Source organism: Scyliorhinus canicula, chromosome 17, assembly GCF_902713615.1.
Source record: "Scyliorhinus canicula chromosome 17, sScyCan1.1, whole genome shotgun sequence".
Lineage (NCBI taxonomy): Eukaryota > Metazoa > Chordata > Chondrichthyes > Carcharhiniformes > Scyliorhinidae > Scyliorhinus > Scyliorhinus canicula.
The window spans coordinates 39,904,881-39,930,955 of record NC_052162.1 but is presented as its reverse complement, the minus strand read 5'-3'; the positions used below and the strand labels follow the sequence as shown (position 1 = coordinate 39,930,955).

Here is a 26,075-nt window from a genome sequence, read left to right as displayed (position 1 = left end):
ACAGAAGGCTGTGGAGGCCAGATCACTGAGTGTCTTTAAGACAGTGATAGATAAGTTCTTGATTAATAGGGGGATCAGGGGTTAAGGGGAGAAGGCAGGAGAATGGGGATGAGAAAAATATCAGCCAGGATTGAATGGCGGAGCAGACTCGATGGGCCGAGTGGCCTAATTATGCTCCTATGTCTTATGCCCTTGTCAGCTCCATTGAGGGGGTGGACAGTCCAACCACACCACATGTCCACCCCTCATGCAATTTCTGTGGAGTCGGGCCCTTCCGTAAGAATATGTGGTTCATAGCACCTCAGAGGGTGGCGATAAATAATGGCATTGTCATTGGACGAGTAACCCAAAGACCCAGGACAATGCTCTAGGGACAGGGGTTCGAATCCCACCACGGCAGATGATGAAATTTGTATTCAATAAAAATCGAGAATTAAAAATTGAATGTTGACCATGAAACCATTGTCATAAAAACCCATCTGATTCATCGATGTTCTTTAGGGAAGGGAATCTGCCATCCTTACCTGGTCTGGTCGACATGTGACTCCAGTCGCATAAAAATGTGGTTCACTCTTCGATGCCCTCTTGTTGTAACATACGACTAAAAAGTCTAAAAGGAATTTAAATTACGAAGTACGTGGCCTCGACCTCAACACCAGAAATACAATGACAAACTTATCCCTCTCAGCCCTTCAAAATCCCACAGACTAGTCAAGCAACAGCCAAACATGAACACACTCATGGAACCATAACTTACAGGTAATGTTCCAGACAACACCATCACCATCCCTAGCTATGTCCACTCTCACTGGCAGGACAGACCCAGCAAAGGTGGCGACAGTGCTACAGTCAGGAGGGATTTCCCTGGGAGGCCTGAACATCGACCCCATGAGTTTTCATGGCATCAGGTCAAACATGGGAAAGGAAATCTGCTCAATGCTACAGGTACTGCTGCCCCATCAGCTGATGAATCAATATTGAACACTGATTGCAAGAAGCGCTGAGGGTACAGAATGCACTCTGGATGGGGAAGTTCAATATCCACAACTGACCCAGATGGCCAAGCCCTGCAGAACACAGAAACATAGAAAACAGGAGCAAGGAGGAAGCAATTTGATTCTTCGAGCCTACTCCGCCATTCATTATGATCATGGCTGATCATCTAACTTAATAGCCTAATCCCGCATTCCCCCATATCCTTTGATCCCCTTTGCTTATATCTAACTGCTTCTGAAAACATGTTTGGTCTCAACTACTTCCTGTGGTAATGAATTCCAGAGTCATTGCTCTCTGGGTGAAGGCATTTCTCCTCATCTCTGACCTAAATAGTCTACCCAGTATCCTCAGACTTGGTTCTGGACCCACCATTAGGAACATCCTTCTTGCATCTACCCTGTACAGTCCTGTTAGAATTTTATAGGTTTCTATAAGGTCCCTCCTCATCCTTCTGCACTGCAGCAAATACGGTCTTAACCAACTAAATCTCTCCTCATACATTAGACACGCTATCCCAGGAATCAGTCTGGTCAACCTTCGCTGCACTCCCTTTAGAGAAAGAACATCCTTCCTCAGATAAGGAGACCAAAACTGTACACAATATTCCTTGGTTTGGCCTCACCAAGGCCTTGCATAATTGCAGCAAGACATCCCTGCTTTTGTACTCAAATCCTCTCACAATGAATGTCAGCCTTATTTACCATCTGCTGTACCTGCATGCTTACCTTCAGCAACTCGTGTATAAGGACACCCAGGTCTCGTTGCCTTCCCATTTTTGGAGGTCAATATCACAGCTTCAGGTCATCACTGCAGGACTTCCTCAGCCCAACCATCTTCAGCTGTTTCATCAATGACCTTCCTTCCATTATAACATCAGAATTTGGGAGGTTTGCAGATGATTGCACAATGTTCAGCACCACAGATTCTGAAACAGTCCATGTCCAAATGCAGCAGACCTGGACAATACTCAGGCTCGGGCTGACAAGTGGCAAGTTATATTTGCGCTAAAAAGTGCCAGGCAGGCACCTGACCATCTCCAACATGAGAAAATCTAATCGTCGCCCATGACATTCAATGGCATTACTATCAAGATCTTGGAAGTTACCACTGACTAGAAACTGAACTGGACTAGCCATATAAATACTGGGCGGGATTCTCCCAGCCCGACGCCGGGCCAGAGAATCCCCGCAACTGGGCCACGCCGCCCCGACGCTGGAACACGATTCTCCGCAGAGCAGAGAATCGACGGCATTGGCGCCGGCGCGTTTGGCACTGCGCCGGTCGTGGGCTGCTGTATGCGACCGGGCTACCGATTCTCGGCCTGGGAAGGGCCGAGCGGCCGCTCTAAAAAGGCAGAGTCCCGCCGGCGCCGTCCACACCTGGGTGCAGCCGGCGGGAACTCTGCGCGCAGGGTCGGGGGGCGGCTTTGGGGCGGGGGGGAGGAGGTGGGGGGTGGGGGGCTCTGACCCTAGGGGGGCCTCCGATGGGGCCTGGCCCACGATTGGGGCCCACTGAATGGCGGGCCGGCTTCTCGCTTCCCGGGCCTATTTTCTTCCGCGCCGGCCCCTGAACCCCCATGCCATGTTGCGTTGGGGCCGACGCATTGAGGGAGGCCACCGTGTATGTGCGGATCCCGCGACGCACAGTTCATGTCGGGATGGGAGGCTGGAGTGGCGTGAACCGCTCCAGCGGCGTGCTGGCCCCCTGTAGGGGCCAGAATCGGTACTCCCAACGGCCCGCTCATGCCGTCGTGATACACAACGGCATTTCCGACGGTGTGGACACTGATGGCGAATGGCAGAATCCCGCCCACAGTGTCTACAAGAAAAGGTCAGAAGCTAGAAATCCAGTAGTGTGACTCACCTCCTGACTTCCAGAAGCCTATTCACCATTAACAAGGTACAAGTCAGGAGTGTGATGGAATACTCGTCACTTGCCTGGATGAGTGCAGCCCTAAAAACACTCCAAAACCATCCATGAGAAAGAAACCCACTTGATTGGCACCCTTTTCACAAACATTGTCTCCCTCGACCACCGATGCACAGTAGCAGCACTGTGTACGATCTACAAAATGCACTGCAAGAACTCACCAAGCCCCCTTAGACAGCACCTTCTAAATCCATGACCACTACCATCTAGAAGCCAACAACTCCTTTGTGGGAGCCCCCGAGTATGTCCTGTCCACCTCAGCTATCTCATCCAACAATCGTCCAAGCTCCTCCCTCCTCCTCCTCTCCCTGTGCGCCTTGAATGAGATTATCTCCCCTTGGACCACCACCTTCAACGCCTCCCAGAACATGGCCACTGAGACCGCCCCATTCTGATTCAGCGCCATGTAATCCCCAATCATCAACCTCACCTATTCACAAAACCCCTTATCAACCAAAAGACCCGAATCCAGCCTTCATCCCAGCCACTGCACTTGCCCCATGCTAAGCCTCACCTCCAGCCAATGCAGTGCGTGATCCGAAATCACGATTCCTGCATACTCCGTCCACACCACCACCTAGTGCCCTGAGTGGCAAGTTGCTGGAGGAAATGCTGAACGCTGACAGTCGGGAGAAGGAGAACTGTAGGGACATGCAAGGACGACTTTTGGAAAGGGCAAGAACACCATTAGAGAGGGCAGACAGAAATGAGAGGACGAACTTGGTACGGAAGTGGGGTAGGGAATCTGGAGTGAAGCACTAGGTAGGGCTAAGTAGCACTAAATAAAAAGCAGTTACACAGTTACATGGGCAGGGTGGGTGTAGAGGGTGGGTATAGAGGAATATGGGCCAAATGCAGGCAAGTGCGACTAGCTTAGTGATAGAAACTGGGTGGCATGGACATGCTGGACCTGTTTCCGTGCTGTAAACATCTATGACTATGACCACCCTCATCAACAACAACACCGCTTGTCTCACCACGAAGAAATCAATTCTCAAATACAAGAAGTAACTCCGCCCCCCCCAACCCCAACTGGGTTCTTAAGGCACCATGGATCAACCATTTCCATATGTTCCATAAACCCACCCAACTCCTTCGCCATCCTCAACCTTCCCATTGACTTGCGGCTTGGCCTCAGTTCCATAATACAATTAAAGTCTCCATCCATAATCAACTGATGCATGTCTAAGCCCAGCATTGTTCCCAGTAAACCCTTCACAAATGTCACATCATCCCAATTCGGCACATATACGTTAACTAGACAAGCGTACCCATCATAACCCCACTCACTATCACATATCTACCTCCCGGGTCCCTTAGTTCCTTGGCCCCCCACAAACTCCATCCTTTTGTTCAACAGAATGGTCATCCATCTCGACTTCGAGTCAAGTCCCAAGTGAAATACTTTTCCCACGCATCCCTTCCTCAACCTAACCTGGTCCTTGACCCAAAGGTGTGTCTCCAGTAAAAAGATCACCTTCGCCTTCAAACGCCTCAGGTGTGCAAAAACCCGTGAATCGGCTCGTTTAACCCAAGGATGTTCCATGTTAGATTTCTTACCGGTGGCTTACGCCTCCCCACCATCCACTATCATCCCTGTCCGGTTCTACCTTCTTCAATACCACCCTAAACTGGGCCCATTCAAGACGGCGCCCCCTCTCCGCCCATGACCACGCTCAGTCTCCAACTCTGCCATGTCGGAACCCCCCCCCTCCCACTCTCCTCCCCTCCTCCCGCCTGGCCACCTCTCACGGCTTCCCCCCGCACCAAACCTCTGTTCATCAGCATTACCTGCCAGCGTGGCAGCTTCCGCTCGAAGGCCCCCCTACACAACCCTCCGCCCCTCCCCCCTCCAGTCCCTCCTTGGCCTGTGCAAATGGCCATCCTACCCACCTGAATGCCACTCAGTTGGCAACTTCACCCAGCGGGTCCCACCATACATACACTTTACCCGTAAGGAACATCCAAGATCGCAAATCGACCCCTCCAAAACGAAAACACCACAAACAGCAGCATTCCCTTAAAAAAGTAAATTCAAGCTAATGGACAGCACTGATTGAGTGGCCATCTGCTGCGGCTGAGAAGAAAATTAGGACTGTATAATGCAGGGGCGGAAGATGGCACACAGCGCGCGCGCCCCCCCCCCCCCCCCCCCCCCCCATTGCAGAAGCAAAGTGGAACCAACGTACTTCATGTCGACTCACCAATGAGCAGGCTAAATAGGAGCAGTGCGGGACTTATGTTCCTCACTGGGGAGGATGTACACCCCTCTGGAGCTGCAGGCCAATCTGACTGGCCAGCAGCTCTACCAGTCCTGGCAGTGCCAAGAGCACGTTACTGGGCACTGCTGGGACTGTGAGAGGAGGATGAAGAGGAACTCATGGATCCCCGGACTCAGGTAAGTCCAGCGTTTCAGGAAGAGTGGTTTTGAGTCGGTTGGGGGGAGCAGTGTTTAGGTTTAAGGCTGCTGGCGGGTAGGGAGAAAGGGGAGGTTCCATCTTTAGGGGACTGCCCCTAAATACAGAATGCCCCCTTCACCTCACTATTTGATGAAATTATTTAAAGTCTCAGGTTGGAGGCAGGAAGAAGCCCTTAAGCAGACACTTAAGTGAATCAAGCAGATGCGGGGGTGGGAATATCGACCATGGGCTTTCCTACTCAGAACTTACTTCTGTTGGGAAACTGTCTGGTATCGGCCCCGATGCCAACCCACCAAATGTTCAGACCTGTCTGCCTCCTTCCTCGCCTCCCGCAGGAGCAGACATATCCGACCATCATCACTCTGTTTTATTCAACTGACCAAGAAGAAAAATTAGTACACATAGCTTTCTTCACTGAATAAAAACAGGAAAAAAAACACAGCTACAATACAAACGTCCTATTTACTTAGACAAACATCTCACTTATGTTTACAAAAAGGGAAAGTCCTACTCTAGCCTTTGCACACTAATACCAGAATTCTCCGACTGCTGCGATTCATTTTTCACGCCAACAGTGCACCCCTGCCCGCAGGTATCCTGTTGACGTGAGGTGGCTTCAAGCGGCGGGAGTATAGAATCCTGCTTCACGAACAGTGCGCCGTTGAGAAACATACGGCAGGGGGACCACAGGATCCTGCCCATATTAAGCCTCTATCAGCATTCATGGCTTATTTCACTTATTACTTATGATGACTGAGCTCATCTGTCATTCCTTCCCCGCCAAGGTTTCCATATTTATAAATTCTGATCGCACTTTTTTTGTGTTGGAAGGCCCTAGCAGCTGGGTAGGTGGTGCCCTGGTGGATACTGACTGCCTGGTTGGCCTTGGAGCTAATGGTACAGCAGATGAAGAGCTTCTGCCAGGCACTGCCAGTGGTGTTGATGTTACTGGAAATAGGCCGATAAGTCAGCAGAGCTACTGTTCCCCAGGAGAAAAGCTTCGTATACAGGTCAAGGGTCAGCTACATCCCAGGCAACAAAAGTGACAGTGTCAAAATTTAATCAGAGCAGAATAATGCAGAGCAGAATTCCCGTACCAGCCTACCCGAACAGCCGCCGGAATGTGGCGACCAGGAGCTCTTCACAGTAACTTAATTTGAAGCCTACTTGTGACAATAAGCGATTTTCATTTTTTCATTTCATTTCAATAATGGGAACTGATCAGAGTTGGGTATTCAAGCTTTTTTGTAAGACCCATATCTGTTTTCTGCAATTGGCACTTTTATGATCTAATATCTACTATTACTATTTGTGACAAGTAGAATTTTCTTTATTAAATAATGTTACTTTGAACTATGCAGATCAGAGTAAGGATTGGGTCTTGAGCCAATGATTCATGGTGCCCTGGTCACTTTTACGTCAATTCAAAGCAAACTGCTTATTTTGACAAAATGAGTACGGTCCCTGAAATGTCAGAATCAGTAGGTAGAACTGTAATTATCAGGGTGGAATAAATTGCACGACTGCTATCCGCAATTACAAAGGAAGTGACTTGAAATGCCGAAGCGTCGAGAGATGTTTCTATTTTGTCAGAAAATTGCTCCAAACAATGAGAGCTTCTCTGACATCAGACTTGATAGAAAAATCCAGAAATGTTCATCACAACTTGATTCAGTGCAGGGATGTAGAAAAGTTACCTTTCTTTGCATAATCGCCAAATTATGGCCTTCACGGGATTACAGGATAAGTACAAGAGGAGGAAGAACATTCAGTCCTCGAGGTATGCCCATCCTAAAGATCTACCTGCCACTCAAACCATCATATAATATCGTTTTTAGATATGATTTCAGAATTTTCTTCTCCACTCTGCACCTATGAGTTCCCCGCATGTGTGAGCATGCTTCACTGAAGGACTTACAGACATGAATCCTAAACTTGCTTTTTACTTGTTTGAACATGTGTCTTTTCACCCGTCACTCGCAATTAAATATTTCGGATTTACCGCTTCCACAGTGACGATAAATGCTGGCCTAGCCTGGGATGCCCACATCCCGTAAAAAATAATTTAAAAACTGTTTAAAACCTTATATATCTCTATAAGGTCACCCTTCAGTCACTCCCTCTGAAATGCCTATATTTCTCCAGGTTTTCCTCGTAATTCAAAACTTGGGATCAGCTTCATGGCTCTTTCTAACCCGTTTGCAGTTTTAATTTTTTGTTTGTATTTATGGTGGCTAGAACTGGATATAGTTCTAGAGGTACAGTTTAACCAAAAGCACCACACAATTGCATCATGCTCTCCTTTGACTATACTCCACAGGTTTGGCTCTCTCATTTAGCATTCAATTTCTTTGGCACTCTGCAGCGATTGGACTTGTTGAGTACCAAGTCCACTAAGATACTGGATCTTCAACATTAGGCATTTTGACACCATTAGTACAACATGTATTGTCACATGTTCTCTCTATGCCCTGCACACGGTTGTTTCAATCAGTCCACTAATATATTACATCCAACTCATTCTGGATTTCTCTGGCTGCATAATTTGCAATGGTTTTCCAAATCCAAGCCAGTCCAGAAATTAATCAAAAATATTTCACCTCAAACAGCTATACCTACTTCGCAGCTTCTAAATCAGACATTTCGCTTAAATCAAAAATACTCCAAAAACTTGACCACTTTCATGACTCCACTGTGTTCACTATGTCAGCAAAGTCGAATGGAGGTTGCTGAATACTGGAGAAGGAATGAGACCTTGAGAGGATTGTTATCACTAAGGAGGGAGTGATGGGCAAGCTAATGGGGCTAAAGGTAGACAAGTCTCCTGGCCCTGATGGAATGCATCCCAGAGTGCTAAAAGAGATGGCTAAGGAAATTGCAGATGCACTAGTGATAATTTACCGAAATTCACTAGACTCTGGGGTGGTCCCGGTGGATTGTAAATTAGCAAACGTGACGCCACTGTTTAAAAAAGGAGGTAGGCAGAAAGCAGGAAATTATAGGCCAGTGAGCTTAACTTCGGTAGTAGGGAAGATGCTGGAATCTATCATCAAGGAAGAAATTGCGGGGCATCTGGATAGAAATTGTCCCATTGGGCAGACGCAGCATGGGTTCGTAAAGGGCAGGTCATGCCTAACTAATTTAGTGGAATTTTTTGAGGACATTACCAGTGCAGTAGAAAATGGGGAGCCGACGGATGTGGTATATCTGGATTTCCAGAAAGCCTTTGACAAGGTGCCACACAAAAGGTTGCTGCATAAGATAAAGATGCATGGCATTAAGGGTAAAGTAGTAGCATGGATAGAGGATTGGTTAATTAATAGAAAGCAAAGAGTTGGGATAAATGGGTGTTTCTCTGGTTGGCAATCAGTAGCTAGTGGTGTCCCTCAGGGATCCGTGTTGGGCCCACAATTGTTCACAATTTACATAGATGATTTGGAGTTGGGGACCAAGGGCAATGTGTCCAAGTTTGCAGATGACACTAAGATGAGTGGTAAAGCGAAAAGTGCAGAGGATACTGGAAGTCTGCAGAGGGATTTGGATAGGTTAAGTGAATGGGCTCGGGTCTGGCAGATGGAATACAATGTTGACAAATGTGAGGTTATCCATTTTGGTAGGAATAACAGCAAACGGGATTATTATTTAAACGATAAAATATTAAAGCATGCCGCTGTTCAGAGAGACTTGGGTGTGCTAGTGCATGAGTCACAGAAGGTTGGTTTACAAGTGCAACAGGTGATTAAGAAGGCAAATGGAATTTTGTCCTTCATTGCTAGAGGGATGGAATTTAAGACTAGGGAGGTTATGTTGCAATTGTATACGGTGTTAGTGCGGCCACACCTGGAGTATTGTGTTCAGTTTTGGTCTCCTTACTTGAGAAAGGACGTACTGGCGCTGGAGGGTGTGCAGAGGAGATTCACTAGGTTAATCCCAGAGCTGAAGGGGTTGGATTATGAGGAGAGGTTGAGTAGACTGGGACTGTACTCGTTGGAATTTAGAAGGATGAGGGGGGATCTTATAGAAACATTTAAAATTATGAAGGGAATAGATAGGATAGATGCGGGCAGGTTGTTTCCACTGGCGGGTGACAGCAGAACTAGGGGACATAGCCTCAAAATAAGGGGAAGTAGATTTAGGACTGAGTTTAGGAGGAACTTCTTCACCCAAAGGGTTGTGAATCTATGGAATTCCTTGCCCAGTGAAGCAGTTGAGGCTCCTTCATTACATGTTTTTAAGGTAAAGATAGATAGTTTTTTGAAGAATAAAGGGATTAAGGGTTATGGTGTTCGGGCTGGAAAGTGGAGCTGAGTCCACAAAAGATCAGCCATGATCTAATTGAATGGTGGAGCAGGCTCGAGGGGCCAGATGGCCTACTCCTGCTCCTAGTTCTTATGTTCTTATGAGACAGATGTGTTATGCTGCTTTGGATAACACAGGCTGCTACTTGATGCAGTCTTAATTAAAGGATGCTCCAGACTCTGAAATGAGTTCAACGTGTTTATTGAACTATTAACACAGTTCTCAAATGAGTTTGACTCTCTGCTAATCTAATTGTCGTAACTCAGTCCAACTACCAGCTTGCTCTAAGCCACGTGTTGGGGTGTGATGCTGCTGATCAACCCTGTCTAACTCTCTAGATGTCTGTCTGTGGAAAAAGGCAGGGTGTGAGTGCCTCATCCCTTTTAGAGTGTTCATGTCATGCCCCCTTGTGGTGATGCCACCCCTGAGTGTCCTGACTCCCCATTGATTGTGTCCTATTCTGAGTGTTAATTGGTTGCATGTTTGCATATCATGACAACAGAGACACACTAATGGTGCACGTGTGCTGGATATGTACTAAAATATGAATTAGGAGCAGGTGTAGGCCATTCTGCCCCTTGAGCCAAATCTGTCATTGATTGGATGGGAGGTCAACTCAGTATTCATGTGCATTACGATGTACAGCAATTCCTCACTTTTGATTTGGGCAATGTGGTTTTGTTACAACCTCGCTGATAAAATAAGGAACATGTATCCTTCAAACATCGTAACATTTACAATGACATAATTTGCCAGAGTTCCTGTTTCATGGCCTGAACATCTTGGGCTGACAATTTGAGATTTACCCTGACTTAGAAGCTTACAATGAATCTGCAAATGGCAACCTCAAAAAAAAAATTAATATCAGTTTCTGCTCTCCCTGCTGTCAGGCTGAGGTGCAGGCAGTGGATGCGACTATCTCCCTCAGCAAATGGTTAAATAGAAATCCTTTTATCAGTGCAATAACACAGCCTTCTCTGCACACCACCTTCATTTCCCTCACCTGCCTCCCTCTCCTCCAAGAACCAAAACCACCAAAAACAGTATGGAAATACATCCTGAAACAGAAGGCTGGATGTATCCTGGCCACTCTCCTTCCCCCATGCCCTTCAGATGACCGCTATCTATCAGCTATCAACTCAAAGTTGAAATCCATACCAGGAAAGGAATCCCACAAAACTGGCTACACCGTGCGATGCATTTCTTCCACAACTCGGCAGGGGGTCAGTAACAGCTATTGGAGCTCAGTCACTCTGAGCTCTGAATGCAACTGAGTGAGGAATCCCGGTACTGAACATCAGAAAAATGCCATGAATTACCCAAATCCTGCAAGAGCTGATTGCTGAAATCTGTGGCTTTGGTCGCGTCCCCATGTTAAGCCATTGTCGTGAGAGAGGCTAGAAAGAGTATGGCTGGCCCCAACCTTAGATCCTGGCCTACTGGAGAATTAAGTTTGTGTAGCCAACATAATTTCATCAAAGAAGCTTCCCCACGAACACCCCTCCTCCTCCCCCCGCACACACACACACACACACACACACGATCCCGGGGACGTTGAGGCAGGTAATACAGTGACTGTTATCATTTGTACCTGTTCCATCATCACTGGAACTAAAGCCGCAGATTAGACTGATGTGTCGTACCCATCTGTTCATTTCGTCCTCGGTTTTAGCCACCAAGTAGAATGTACGAGCTGGAGTCTTTACTTCAAAAACGTAGTTATTGTGGAATTCCTTTTTACTGAGCTTTAACCCAGCTTCAATGTTCTCACATTCAGTGAGGTTTATCATACGCAGCGGTTTCTTGGAGTGTTGGGTTTTGTAGTATTCGAGGACGTCTGGGTTGCCACTCAATCGACCACTACGTAGCACGAACCAACGCTTCCTCCAGGCCTGGAGAAACAGAGAATAGTCAGTCTTGAGCATCACTGCAACTGCAGAGATTTTACAAAAATGTTTCCCTCCCCCTCTTGACGTGTATGACTCTCACTGGAATACAGTTCCTGCACCTTACCTCGATGGTGATTCTTCATTTGCAATGCTAAATATTGACTGTTGGTGTGTGCTCTGATTATTTTGGGAGTGGGGGGAACCACTTCCACTTTGCTACCATTCGGTAAGGTATACAGAACTAAGGCTGGTAGATGGAATTAAGACATAGATCAGTGTGATATAATTGGGGCATAATGCCCTCCTCCAGTGCCTGTTTTCCTTGTCCTCATCTGACAGCCACACATCAAAAGTGAGGGATCAATGTTGACCAACTAGTAGAGGGAGTTCTGGCTGAGTTATCATCTCCCTAGCACAGGGCGCTAAGACAAACAGTTGTGCTCCTGTCACAACAGAAGGGGTGAGTTGGCCTCAGTTGCTTTAAATTTATCATAACAATAGGTTCTCGGCTATGCTTGTCCAACAGTCCAAAGTTGTGCAGATTAGGTGTGTTGGCCATGCTAAATTACACCTTAGTGTCAAGTTAGATGGGGTTACGCAGATAGGGCAGGGGAGTAAGCCTGGGTGGGTTGGTCTTTCGGTAGGCCGGCGCAGACTCGATGGGCTGAGTGGTCTCCTTCTGCATTGTAGGTATTTTATGAACCTCCAGCTCACGGGCTGAATGCGGTCCCCAAGGCAATCTGACCCGACCCACCACGTTTTTGAGCTTAATGGTGAAGACTAAATGGTCTGCAATGGTCTAAAATTCTGCAAAGTACTGCAAGCTTGCTAAACCAATCACTGTTGAGCCTATCAGCAACCAATGCCGGCAGGAATCAGCCTGTGATTGGACGAACCCAAGGTCAATTGCTTGGTTTCTATTTGCGAAGCTCTAAGAGAGACTGCCAAGTACAATAGGGGTAGGGCGGAGTAGATACAGTGGGCTGAGAGACAGACATCATGTCTGGGAACTCCATGGTGCTACATCAAGCCTTTGAGCAGGTATCAGCTTCTTGTGAATGGGAAAAACAAGGGCATATGACTCACTGAGTCAGTGTTCAACGTGAAAATTAGGTAAGGTGGTAAATTAATTTCTCATCTGAAACCTATTTATAAAGGTGCAGACTTTTATTTGGATTCATGGCAGAATGGTTAATAGTGCCCATCTGATTTTATTCCCTCTTCCCAAAACATACACACTGTGAGGGAGGCAAGAATGGAAATGTGGTCCGTCCACAAAGAGGACAAAGTGTTAGGGTTAGGGTTAGGGTCAGCCTTCTCACTGAATCAGTGCTCCGTGAGGTGCAGAGGAGGTAAATTGACAAGTTAGTCTTCTCATCTGTAGCTTGGTTATAGTGTTGCAGATTTTTGCAGTTTAACGTAACAGCAAAAATAAATTTCTATTCCTCTGAACTTCTTTCCTTTTCTTCCTAAAACTTACACGTCCGTGTGAGAAAAAGTTTAGAAGGTGCCCCCAAGGGAAAGGGCAGTGAGGTGGCGGGTCGTGAGTAGGGGAATAGGATGTCAGCTTAAAGGACAGGAGAGATGGTTCTCAGCTGCCACACCCTTCCCGATGTTGGGTCTCTCAATCAGACACTAGTGCCTTTGATTGTGCGGAGTTTGCACTTTCTCCTCATGTCTGTGTGGGTTTCCTCCCACAGTCCAAAAAATGCGCAGGTTAGGTGGATTGGCCATGCTGAATTGCCCCAAAGTGTCCAAAGATTAGGCAGGATTTCAGGGATAGGGAGGGCAGTTGGGCCGAGGTGGGGGGCTCTTTTGGAGGGCGGTGAAGACTCAATAGGCTGAATGGTCTCCACTGCACTGTAGGCATTCTATGAATGAGGGATGCACCATCACCCTCAAGGAGTTGGCATGGAACCCCGACATGGGTTTACATGTCGAGCTGTCCGCACTGGATTAATAAAAGCAGTGGTGGGATGAGGCCCTTAAAAGTGCATTAATTGCCCACCCAAGGGCCTCAACTGGCATTGGGGTATGAAAGCCATCCTTGGGCCTCGTTGCCATGGACATCATCGGCGTGGAGGCAAGAAGGTGGGTGGTCCCCACCCGCTACCTTGTTTAAATGTTCCACACCACGGAACCCGCCACAGGTGAATGGCATTTAATTCCACTTTTTTTCTGAGAGCTGACTAATTTTGGATCATGCTGCATGCTGTGAGTAACTTTGCAACATTCACTGCTTAAGTTCACATGTTAAAGGATAGTCACTCGGGCGAAATATTGGAGGGCTGCTAAAATAACCTGCATAGTACAGATAAATATTTCCTCCATTTGCAAGTATTAGAAAATAGATAAATTCACAATATCTTTAATTACAAATGGGAAAGCATCAAAGTTAAATATATTTCATTATTAGGCCTCCTGTCTCAAGATCCGGAATCCGGCCCAATTAAATATATTTCAAATAAACATGAATAGATGAGAGATTAGCACAGTATTCTTTTGTAAATACGGTCACATGGTTTTCGACACAACACATGTGGTAAAAGTGGTTTAACACACGCTGCGCAATTTCCTTTCATCTAGATTTCTCAACTCTGGTTGCTTGAAGAAGAAGTTGCACTGCAATTATTCAAATTGGTTAGGGATTGCTCACTGCGATGATGTACATATCATAGAAACATAGGAAATAGGAACAAGAGTAGGCCATTCGGCCCTTCGAGACTGCTTCAAAAATTCATTATGGTCATGGCTGACCATCCAACTCTGTAACCTGTTCCCACATTTCCCACCCATATCCTTTGCCCCAAGAGCTATGTCTAACTTATACTTGAAAACATACTGGGCAGGGTTCTCTCACCCCGGGGCTGGGCCGGAGAATTGCCGGGACCGGCGCGAATCGCAGCACGCCACCCCGACGCTGGTCCGCCGATTCTCACCCCCCCTGGGAGAGCGGAGAATTGCTGCCATTAGTGCCGGCGCAGTCGGGGGGCACTCTACGGGGCCCCCTCGGCGATTCTCGGCCCGGGATGGGCCGAGCGGCCACACTAAAAAAGCCAAGTCCCACCGGTGGCGTCCACACCTGCTCTTACCCGGCGGGATCTCGGCGTGGATGCATCTGGGGGCGGCCTGGTGGGGGGTGGGGGGAGGGGGCCTCCGCTGTGGCCTGTCCCGTGATCGGGATCTACCAATCGGCGGGCCGGCCTCTCGGGCTGAGAGCCTCTTTTGTTCTGCGCCGGCCGCACTGCGAATGCGCGCATTGGCGCCGCCCCACTGCCCCTGCGCAGCCCCGTGGCGCCCGTTTGACGCCGGGGATTGGCAGCTGGAGCCGCGTGGGTCGCTCCAGTGCCGTGCTGGCCCCCTGTAGGGGTCAGAATTGCTGCTCCTGAGGCCATGTTGACGCCGTCGAGAAACGCAACGGTGTTTACGGCGGCATCAACACTTAGCCTCAGGATCAGAGAATCCCGCCCACAATGTTTTGGCCTCGACTGCTTTCCGTGATAGCGAATTCCACAGGCTCACCAGTCTCTAGCTGAGGAGCTTTTTCTCATCTCAGTCCTAAAGGGCTTACCCCATATTATTAGATGGTGACCCCAGGTTCTGCACACCCCCACCATCGGAAACATCTTTCCTGCATCTACCCGATCTAATCCTGTTCAAATATTATCGGTTTCTATGAGATCCTCCCTCAATCTTCTGAACTCCAGTGAATAGAATCCTAACTGTCTCAATATCTCCTCATAGGTCAGTCCGCCATCCCAGGAATCAGTCTGGTAAACCTTCTCTGCACTTCCTCCATATCAAGAATATCTTTCCTCATATAAGGAGACCAAAACTGTACACAATATTCCAGGTGTGGCCTCATCAAGGTCCTGTATAATTGCAGCAAGACGTTGTTGTTCCTGTGCTCAAATCCTCTGGCTGTAAAGGCCAAGGGAGGGGGTGGTGTAGTGGTATTGTCACTAGACTAGTAATACAGAGATTAAGGTAATATTCTGACCCCGGTTTGAATCCCACCACGGCAGACTGTGAAATTTAAATTCAACAAACATCTGGAATGAAAAGTGTAATGATGACCATGAATCCACTGCCGATTGCCGTAAAATACCTATCTGGTTCACTTATGTCCTTTAGGAAGGAAATCTGCCATCCTTATCCGTTCTGGCCCATAGGTGATTCCAGACCCACACGTGTGGTTGACCATTTAAAAAAAAATTTAATTTAAGGGGCAATTTTAGCATGACCAATCCATCTACCCTGTACATCTTTTGGTTATGGGGGGTGAGACCCACACCAACGTGCAGAGAATGTCCAAACTCCACATGGACAGGGACCTAAGGACATAATTAAACCAGGGTGCGCTGCGTCATGAGGCATCAGTGCTAACCACTGCGCCACCATGCTGCCCTGTGGTTGACCCTTAAATGCCCACGTAAGTCACTGGGTTCAACCACTCAGTTCGAGGGCAATTAGGGATGGGTAGGATTGGTACAGTAGTCACTGCCTGCCATTTGGACAAAGCCTTTTATAATGGACTCTCGTACTTCCCCCACTACTAACCTCAGACAGGCTGGTCAATAATTCCCTGTTTTCTCTCTATCTTCCTTTTTAAATAGTGGGGTTACATTAGCTGCCCTCCAATCTGTAGGAACAGTTCCAAAGTCTATAGAATCTATGAAGGTGACCACCTATGCACCCATTGTTGCTAAGGCCACTTCCTTTAAGTACTCTCGCATGTAAATTATCAGACCTTGGGGATATATCGGCCTTCAATCCAATCAATTTTCCTAAACACCATTTCCCGACTAATACCCATTTCCCTCAGTTCTTCTGTCTCATTAAATCCTGTGTTCCCCAACGTTACTGGTATGTTATCTGTCTCCTCCTTTATGAAGACAGAACTAAAGTATGTATTTAATTGGTCAACCATTTCGTCATTCCCCATTATAAATTCTGACTGTAAGGGACCTACATTTGTCTTCAGCAATCTTTTTAAAAAATAAATTTAGAGTACCCAATTCATTTTTTCCAATTAAGGGGCAATTTAGCATGGCCAATCCACCTGGCCTGCACATCTTTGGGTTGTGGGCGTGAAACACACGCAAACACGGGGAGAATGTGCAAACTCCACACAGACAGTGATCCACAGCCGGGATCGAACCTGGGACCTCGGCGCTGTGAGGTTGCAGGGCTAACCCACTGCGCCACCGTGCTGCCCTCTTCAGCAATCTTTTTCTCTTCACATACCCCACCCCACTACTCCCTGCCATCAATGCCCTTGGCTGGTTCACCCGCGCTCGTTGACTCACCCTGAAGACATATTATAGCGATTAGGCCATTAATAGGCTTTGTCCCATGTCCTGAACTGCCAGCGCAATCAAGTGATTGTTGGCTCTCTGGCCCCAGTAGCAATGGCCACTGCTGAGACAGCAGCACTTTCTGAAGGAAAATGTGATGCAATGGAGCCCAACTGTAAGGTAATTCTGAGATCTCACCAGGCTGGCAGGCCCTGGTGAGGGGGGAGGGTTGTGGTTGTGGGATGGACAGGTTTGGAGGGGAGACCTGTTGGAGAATAACATGAGGGCCTCTGTAGCACACACAAGAAGGGAAGCGGCCCTTAAGTGGTCATTACTTGGCTATAAGGGCCTCAATTGGTCCATGAGGGCAGCAGGACAAAGCAGCCCGCTTGATTAGCACCCCATCCACCACCTTCAACATTCACTTCCTCCGCCACCAACGCACAGTGGCAGCAGTGGCAGCTACGAGATGCACCTTCCGAGCCTGCAATGACCAACAGCAACAGTTACACAGGAATGCCACTATCTGGAGGTTCCCTCCAAGCCACACACCATCCTGACTCGGAACTATCACTGGGTCAAAATCCTGGAACTCCCTTCCTAACAGCATTGTGAGTGCTCCTGCACCACATGGACGTCAGCAGTTCAAGAAGGTAGCTCACCACCACCTTCACAGGGGCAATTATGGATGGTTATATCCAGGTTGTTGTAGGTGAATCATCTCAGTCCCATGACATTACTGCAGGAGTATTTTAGGATAGTGTCCTAGGCGCAACCATATTCAGTTGCTTCATCAATTACCTCTCTACTGTTATGTCAGAAATGTGGATATTCACTGATTATTGCACAATGTTCAGCAGCACTTAAGACTCCTCACATACTAGTCATCTGTGTCCATGTGAAGCAACATCTGGCCAACATTCAGATTTGATAAATTGCAAATGACATTAATGTCACATAGGTGCCAGGCAATTACCACATGGACTACACTGGCTCAAGAAGGCAGCTCATCACCACCTTCTCAAAGGCAATTAGGGATAGGATATCAATGTTGTCCTTGCCAATGACGCTCAGATTCCATGAACAAATGAGAAAATGTTGAGTGACCTCTGTATTTCTAGAGGTACTGTATATCCAATTTATTGCACTTTGCTTTCAGACTTACAGGGCAGAATTCTCCAATAATGGGGCTATGTACCCACGCCAGTGGAATCACTCTGGACTTTCCTGAAGAAAGTCCAAAGTGATTCTCCTACCTGAAGGGGGCTAGCAGGGCCCCAGAGTAGTCCTTGTAGCTCCGGCTGCCAATACGGGGCACTGCATTTCCAGTCGGGGGTCCGCGCATGCGCACGACGGCGGCCTACATTGGTCGCCCCGCGCGACATGACAGACCCACACCGCGACCAGCACCAAAAACATAGGCCCACCCCCACCCCAAGATCGCGTGCGCCTGCGGATCGGTGGCCCCTGATCGATAGCCTGGCTGCCTGTGAGGCCCCCCCCACGCCCAGCCCCGGTGGAGGATCTCCCCGCACCCCCCCCACCCAGGGTGGCTGTGGACTGACTCCGCCGACGCCACTAGCCGTTCCCGACAGGAAAAACATGGTTAGAACCATGCCGTCGGGAACTCAGCCAGTTTATGTCGGAGAATCATCATGGGGGCCTGTCAATGACCCCCGACCCGCAGTGTGTAGACCGCGCATGCGTGATGATTCTCCAGGGACCAGAGAATCGAGGGAGCGGCGTTGAACTGAGTTCCGGGTTTGATGCCCATTCTCTGCCCCTGCACCGATCGTGATTTTGGCGCGCAGGATCGGAGAATCCCGCCCATGGTATTTGCAGTATTTTCTACTTGCTGATGCACAACATGAGTGCGGTTTGACAAAATAGGATACATTATTTGCAAGTGAATTACAGTAACTTGCACAACATAACTGAACAAGCAGTACTTTATGTAGCCTTTCAATAGAATGAATACATGTCTGAGGTCATTTCTCTGATTAGATAATGGCAGCCTTGCCGTTTGTACTGGTGTACTGTGACTCGATACACTGGGAAGAAGTCAGTCAAAATTCGATCTACAATCTAAAAAATATCACGCTTTGCACCTATTGCAGGATACTCTCCATTTACTATGGATTCAGTACTATCTATATTTGTATTATAGTGGAATCCAGTAACCAAATAATCTAGTCACTGTCCTGTATATATTCCCACATAACTATAATTATACTTATATTTGTCAGTTCTGAGTAACTGCAAATCAATTATTCATCAAACATGACGTAAGCCTTAGATGACCACATCATTTATCTGCTACTGTGCTTATTTGCAGTACTTTAGATGTTTTAAAGGATAAAGGTACTCCAATGTAAAAAATAAAAGACTTGGTATTGTTTCGATGAAATTGTAAGTTTTTACCACTGAAAATGTCTTTCCTCTTTTCTTCAACTTTCCAATGTTATGTTCCTGATGAACATTTAAATTAAAAGAAGATGTGACAAATTTGAACCTGAAAATTGTGGAGTGGGCCTTGAAGATGTTTTTCTTTTTTTTTTTTAATTAGTGTATGGGATGTAGCTTTCGCTGGCTAGGTCAGCATTTATTGCCCATCCCTAGTTGCCCTTCATAAAGTGGTGGTGAGCTATGCTCTTTAACTGCTGCAGTCCCTGCGGTGTAGGTACACCCACAGTGCTGTTAGGGAGGAAGTTCCAGGAATTTGCCCAGCGACAGTGAAGGAATGGGGATATATTTCCAAATCAGGGTGGCGAGTGACTTGGAGGGGAATCTCCAGGTCGTGGTGTTACCAGGTAATTTCTGCCCTTGATCTTCTAGATCAGGGGTGGGCAAATTATGGCCCGCGGGCCGCATGCGGCCCGCCGAAGGTCTTTATGCGGCCCACCAAGTCATAACAAAAATTAAAAAAATATATTTTTTTTTAAAATTAAAAAAAAAATGTTTTTTTAAGGTTAATGGGGGGGGGGGGCTGTTGGGTTACTTACTGGTATAGGGTGGATACGTTGACTTGAGTAGGGTGATCATTGCTCGGCACAACATCGAGGGCCGAAGGGCCTGTTCTGTGCTGTACTGTTCTATGTTCTATATGAGGCGCCCAGAATCATAACCGTGTGAAGTAATTATTTTACTTAATATACTAAGCGGCCCTTTAAAATTGTGAATTTCTGAATGTGGCCCTTGCACGGAAAAGTTTGCCCACCCCTGTTCTAGATGGTAGTGGTCGTGGGTTTGGAAGGTGCTGCCTAAGGAACCTTCCTGAATTCCTGCAGTGCATCTTGTAGTTGGTACACATGACTGCCATTGTGCGTTAGTAGTGGAGGGATTGAATGTTTGTGGAAGGAGCATCAATCCATCAACAACAACTTATATTTAAAATAACATCGTTGACATAATAAAACATCCCAAGATGCTCAACAGGATGTTTCAAAGTATGACATTGAGTCACATAAGGAGATATTAAGTCAGATGATCAAAGCTTGCACATAGAGGAAAGTTTTAAAGAATGTCTTCAAAAAAGAAAGCGGAGGTTCCTGTTCCTGATTGTTAACCAACTGGAAAATATGCGTTTGGATGTCATGCGAGCACAGAGTTGAACTCAACTGTGATGGTGTCTAAAGTCATGTGTCCTACACTCACTCAATAGGCACACTCATGAAGAATAGCAATTTAGGCAAGGACGGTCACTGGCATTGGCAAAAGCCCAGATACCGCAACAAATGTCAGCATCTCCAGTATTGAGAGAGAAAGGAATAGGTAATTTCTTAACACGTTTGACGACCTGGAACATTATGTAATACTGTTAAATATAAGTCACATTGAAAATCAAGCTGATAAAATTACACAGAGTGTGCCACAACCAGGAGGCCTGAGGCTCACCCCAAACTGGATCTCACGCCAAATCTCTATTATTTGGGAGAGCTAACTGTTGTTCTGCCTGGGGCAGTTCACCCATTTCAAGGGTATGAATTTTGGTCACATGCGTTGCCTATTAAGTGATTCTGAGGTCGTCCCAGAAGATTGGGGAAGGATGGTGCAAGCTGTGGAGGGTAGTTATCATGTGTATCAACTGTGACACTCAAAAAGAGCAGTAGACCTGGGAGGAGCACTTCTGTTTCGTCTGGCTCCATGTAGAATTTGAAAGTTTCACTTTTTGTGAAAGAACAAAAGAAACAGAGGAACAGGAGCAGGCTATTTGGCCCTTTGAGCCTGCTCCACCATTCAATATGATCATGGCTGACCTGATTGTGGCCTCAACTCCATTCTCCTGTCTGCCCACCAAAGCCCTCATCTCCCTTGTCTATTCAAAATATATCTAACTGAGCCTTGAATAATTCAGCCTCCACTGCTCTCTGGGAAGAGAATTCCACAGAAATTTCCATCTCCGTTTTAAAGGGAGACCCCTTAGTTCTATTCTCCCCATAAGAGGGGTTATTGTGCCGTATCCACACCATCAAGTTCTTTTAGGATCGTATATTTTTCAATAAGATAATTTCTCATTCTTCTAAACTCCATTGGATTCAGGCCCAACCTGTTCCCGCTTCCTTCATAAGAAAAGCTTTTTATTCCAGGAATGAGGAAAACATCTCTGAACTACTTCTAACACAGTTATATCCTTTTTCAAATAAGGAGGCGAAAACTATGCTACACTTCAGATGTCGACTCATCAAGATTGTATAGCTGCAGTAAAACCTTGCGACCTTTGTGTGCCATTCCCTTTCGTCTTCCCAATCACTTGTTGCATTTGCATGTAATGTTTTGTGATTCATGAACCAGACAGGCAGATCTCTCTGTCCAACCAAGCTCTTCCATCTTTCTCCATTTAAATAGCATACTGCTTTTCTATTCTTTTTGTCAAAGAGCACAAGCTTACATTTTCCCATGTTGTACTCTGCCCATCAGGTTTTTTTCCCCATTCACTGAGCCTATTTATATCATTTTGTTGACTCTTACCTCCCCTTGACAACTTACTTTCTTAGCTATCTTAGTGTCATTGTAAATTTAGCTACATTCGGTCCTTTCATCCAGTATATTAACCTAAATTCTGAATAGTGGAAGCCCCAGTACTGACAGTTGTGGCACTCTATTGATTGCAGGTTGCCAACCCAAGAACATTTTTTTTCCTTTATCTTTATCTTATTAAATATTTATCCTTAGTCGGTGCTTCCTGTTAGCCAACTAATCCTTCATCCATGCTAATATGTTACCCCCTCCGCCATGAGCTATTATTTTGTGTGAAATCTTTGACATGGCACCTTATCAAATGCCTTCTGAAAATCCAAGTACACCACATCTAGGATTCCCCTTGCTCCATCTTCATTGTAACATCCTCAAAGAACTCTAATAAACATTTTTCTCCCTCTTGAATAATCTGCTGGGAACCATCCAGAATCTAATGGATTTAGGAAGATTATAACCAATGCTTCTATATTGCTGAAGCCTTGAAGGCCTTAGGATGCAAGCTATCAAGCCCTGGCGATGTGTCAGCTTTGGGTCTAACTCTTTTCCCAATACCTTTTCCCTGGTGATGATTTTATGTTTCTCTCTCCTTTTCATCACTTGATTTTTCAAGTATCTTTAGGAATTTTCCAAAGTTTTCTGCAGTGACAACTGACACAAATATCTGTTCAACGCCTCTGCCATTTCCATGTTTTCCATTATTGATTCCCCAGACTTACTAGCTTGGGGACCAACACGCAATGTAGTTATTCTTCTCTTATTTAAAAACTTGCAGAAACTCTTGCTATTTATTTTTAAGTTTCTAGATGACATTCTTGCATAATGTAATTTCTCCCTTTTAACTGCTTTTTTAGTTAGTTTTTGCTGGTTCTTAAATTCTGTCCAAGCACCTGACCTACCACTAATCCTCACTACTGTCCTAGGCCCAACCATCGTCAGCTGCTTCATCGATGACCTTATTCCATCATAAGGTCAGATGTGGGATATTTGTTGATGATTACACAATTTTCAACTCCATTCACAACTCTTCAGATGATGAAACAGTCCACGTGAAAATGCAGCAAGTCCTGGACAATATCCCAGGCTTGGGTAGACAACTGACAAGGGACATTCGCGCCACACAAGTGCCAAGCAATGAACATGAAAAAAAATGAAACGAAAATTGCTTATTGTCACAAGTAGGCTTCAAATGAAGTTACTGTGAAAAGCCCCTAGTCGCCACATTCTGGCGCCTGTTCGGGGAGGCTGGTACGGGAATTGAATCGTGCTGCTGTCCTGCCTTGGTCTGCTTTAAAAGCCCAGTGTGCTAAACCAGCCCCTCCATCTCCAACAAGAGAGAATCAAACCACCACCCCTAGAAATTCAATGGCTTTACCATCACTTGAATCCCCCACTATTAACACCGTGGGGGTTACCTTTGAACAGGAACTGAACTTGACTAGCTATATAAATACTGTGGCTGCAAGAGCAGGTCAGGGGCAATGAATCCTGTGGTGAGTACCTCACCTCCTGACTCCCCAAAGCCTTTCCACCACCTAAAAGACACAAGTCAGGAGTATCATGGAATCCTCTCGACTTGCTTGAATGAGTGAAGCTCCAACAACACAAAAGAAGCCTGACACCATCCAGGACAAAGCAGCCTGTGATTTGCACCCCTTCCACAAACATTCACTCCCTCTATCACTGATGCACAGACGCAGCAGTGTCTACCATCTACAAGATTAACTGCAAGAACTCACCACGGCTCCTTAGGCAGCACCTTCCAAATGCATGACCATTACTATCTAGAAGGACAAGGACAGCAGATATTTGGGAACGCCACCAACAAGAGAGAATCTCTTCTCTCTGGAACTTCACCTGGAAGTTTTTCTCCAAGTCACTCACCATTTTGACTTGAAAATATATCGCTATTCCTTCACTGTCGCTGAGTGGGTAATTGCACAGTGGGTGTACCTACACCATACGGACTGCAGTGGTTCAAGAAGGCAGCTCACTACCAACTTTTCAAGGGCAATTAGGGATGGGCAACAAATACTGGCCTGGCCAGCGAAGCGCACATCCTGTAAAAATGAAAGAAAAAATTGTACAGTATTTCTTTCAATTTGATACTATTCTTAACTTGCTTAGTTTACAACAGGTGATGCATCCTTCTTTCTCACGGAGGTAAGTCTTTGTTGAGAGTTACCAAAAATGTGCTTAAAGGTTTGCCTGTGTCATTGCAAAAAATCAGATTCAGAAAAGCCTTTTCCATGGTTGGTGTTAGAATGTACTGCTGCAAAAAATTGCCCCCAATACACACTACAGACTCATTCCCCAGACTACCTTTGCCAATCTGATTTATTGAATCTTCATTTAGAAGTCACCCATGAATGATTTTTACATGCCCCACTTATTTCTTTTGGAATACCCTGTCCTATAGTGTAACTACATCAATGTTTAATATTATGGTTTTTTTTACCGTTTTTGTTGGGCGGTAATTCTTACCCTCAGTGATTGTTTACAAACATGAGTGGAGCAGGCCTGGCCTTGGCACCTTCAACACTTGGCGCCATCCGATTTAAGATAAAATTGGCATTTGGTTCCTCATTTACATATGTAAGGGGTCTAATGATTGTTCCAGGCAGTCATCATGGATGCCTGAAATATTAGCTGTACCAATTGGTGTTGGACACATTTCATAGCCCTTGTGGCTAAGAAACAATGCCACAAAATTGATGGATTTATGCCTGGTTCTGCGCTTGGAAAGTAGGTGCAATTAGGTCCGAATTGTTCCCTCACCTTGGGTGTGACATACCCGAATTCCCTGGGAAGAGAGTCGCCTTTAACAGGGTATTTCCCGGCGCTCGGAGTGGTAAGAAACCCCATGCTATTGAACGGGACTCTGTTTCCATTCGGGTAGATTTGGGGCCTTAGTGGGAAACTCCCCGACGAGGCTGCACTCATTCCCATTTCCAGCACTGAGGAGGTCTGCTTGCCGCATGATGAGCCATCAATTGCACGAGAGCCGAGTTGCTATACAAAAGTTAGGCTTTAATAAGCTAGAACTTAGCCCTGTGGTTGTCTACGATAAAATGGACGACCGCCGGGCGCTCCGACTATTTATACCTCGGTAAGGAGGCGTGGTTAACTCAGCCTCTCGACCAATCGGAGAGCTGTCACATGACTGGTCTCAACCAATCGGTCGAGAGGCACATGACCGACCAGGGCCAATGGTAAGCCGGTGTTCTGCACCAATGGCAGATAGCTATGCAAATCATATCACCACACCGTAACTCCTCAGTGCAAGAGATCGTGACACCATTTTGAATTGCCGTCTCGATCTCTTGAACCGCCCCCAAAGCTCCAACTCACCTATAAGGGGGTCCTCAAGCCCCTTTCACCCGCATAGGGCACCCCTGTGAAATATCCTGCAGGGGAAAATGCCAGCTTGGCACCTTTGCACTTCCAGCCTGGCAGTGCCACCTGGGCACTTTGGCAGTGCCAGAATGGCACCCAGGTGGCAGTGCCAGGGAACCAGGCTGGCAGTGCCAAGGTGGCACCAACAATGCCAAGGTGCTACGCTGCCCAGAAGACAAGCACCTGGGGGTTTCCGATCCTCTGGGAGACCCCCACCAGTGCCATTCTGCCTGGTCCTCATTTGTGGAGAGCAGCACTGAATGGCACTTGCACATGTACTCCAAGGTGAAGGGGTTAGATCCCAACACTGGTTAGATCATGGGAGCGCATAGTAGAGTGAGACTAGCCATCTTGCTCTAATACGTAGATTTGCTAAAAAGTGATCTGCCAACAATGGGTGGGATTCACACAGCGACGTTGCGTGAGATCGTATTGGATCTCTCAAGGCATAGCGGGCCGGGTTGATCCCGCAAGAGGGATCTCTCGGCATCTATCGGCCGCATCTTATCACGCCGCTTTTCGGGTGTAACGCGGTGGGTAAATCATGCCCCTTGTGTTAAAACGTGCAGCTAACAGTTTCAAGACAAAATTATGGCATATTTTTAGCATCCAAATGGTCACATTTATTATTTACCTTACAGTTTATCTGGGATTGATGCCAGAAGCCTGCAAGGCTCCTATGGGATTGTAAATGGGATTTTGTATTATCTAGGAAGGTAACAAATGTAATACAGCTCCATCTATGAACACTTGAAACCAGGGATCTATGACCTTTCTTACATTGTGAAAATGTGTGTATGTGTCTGTGTGTGGGCGGACGGGTAGGGGAGGCAGTGCTTGATTTCCAATAAAGATGTTAAAATACAACTGACGCA

General features: G+C 46.6%; 1 protein-coding gene across 2 annotated transcripts in view; it reads right to left on the bottom strand.

Moving 5' to 3' along the window:
* Positions 1–26,075, bottom strand: part of gab3 (GRB2 associated binding protein 3) — a 195,089-nt gene that overhangs the window by 92,427 nt on the left and 76,587 nt on the right. For both annotated transcript variants that reach the window (XR_005457637.1, XM_038774678.1), the window contains exon 2: positions 11,236–11,536. Coding sequence is in view for 1 of the 2 variants with exons in the window: in XM_038774678.1 (XP_038630606.1) it covers positions 11,236–11,536 (301 nt within the window). In the remaining variant the exon portion in view is untranslated. The remainder of the gene's footprint in view (positions 1–11,235; positions 11,537–26,075) is intronic.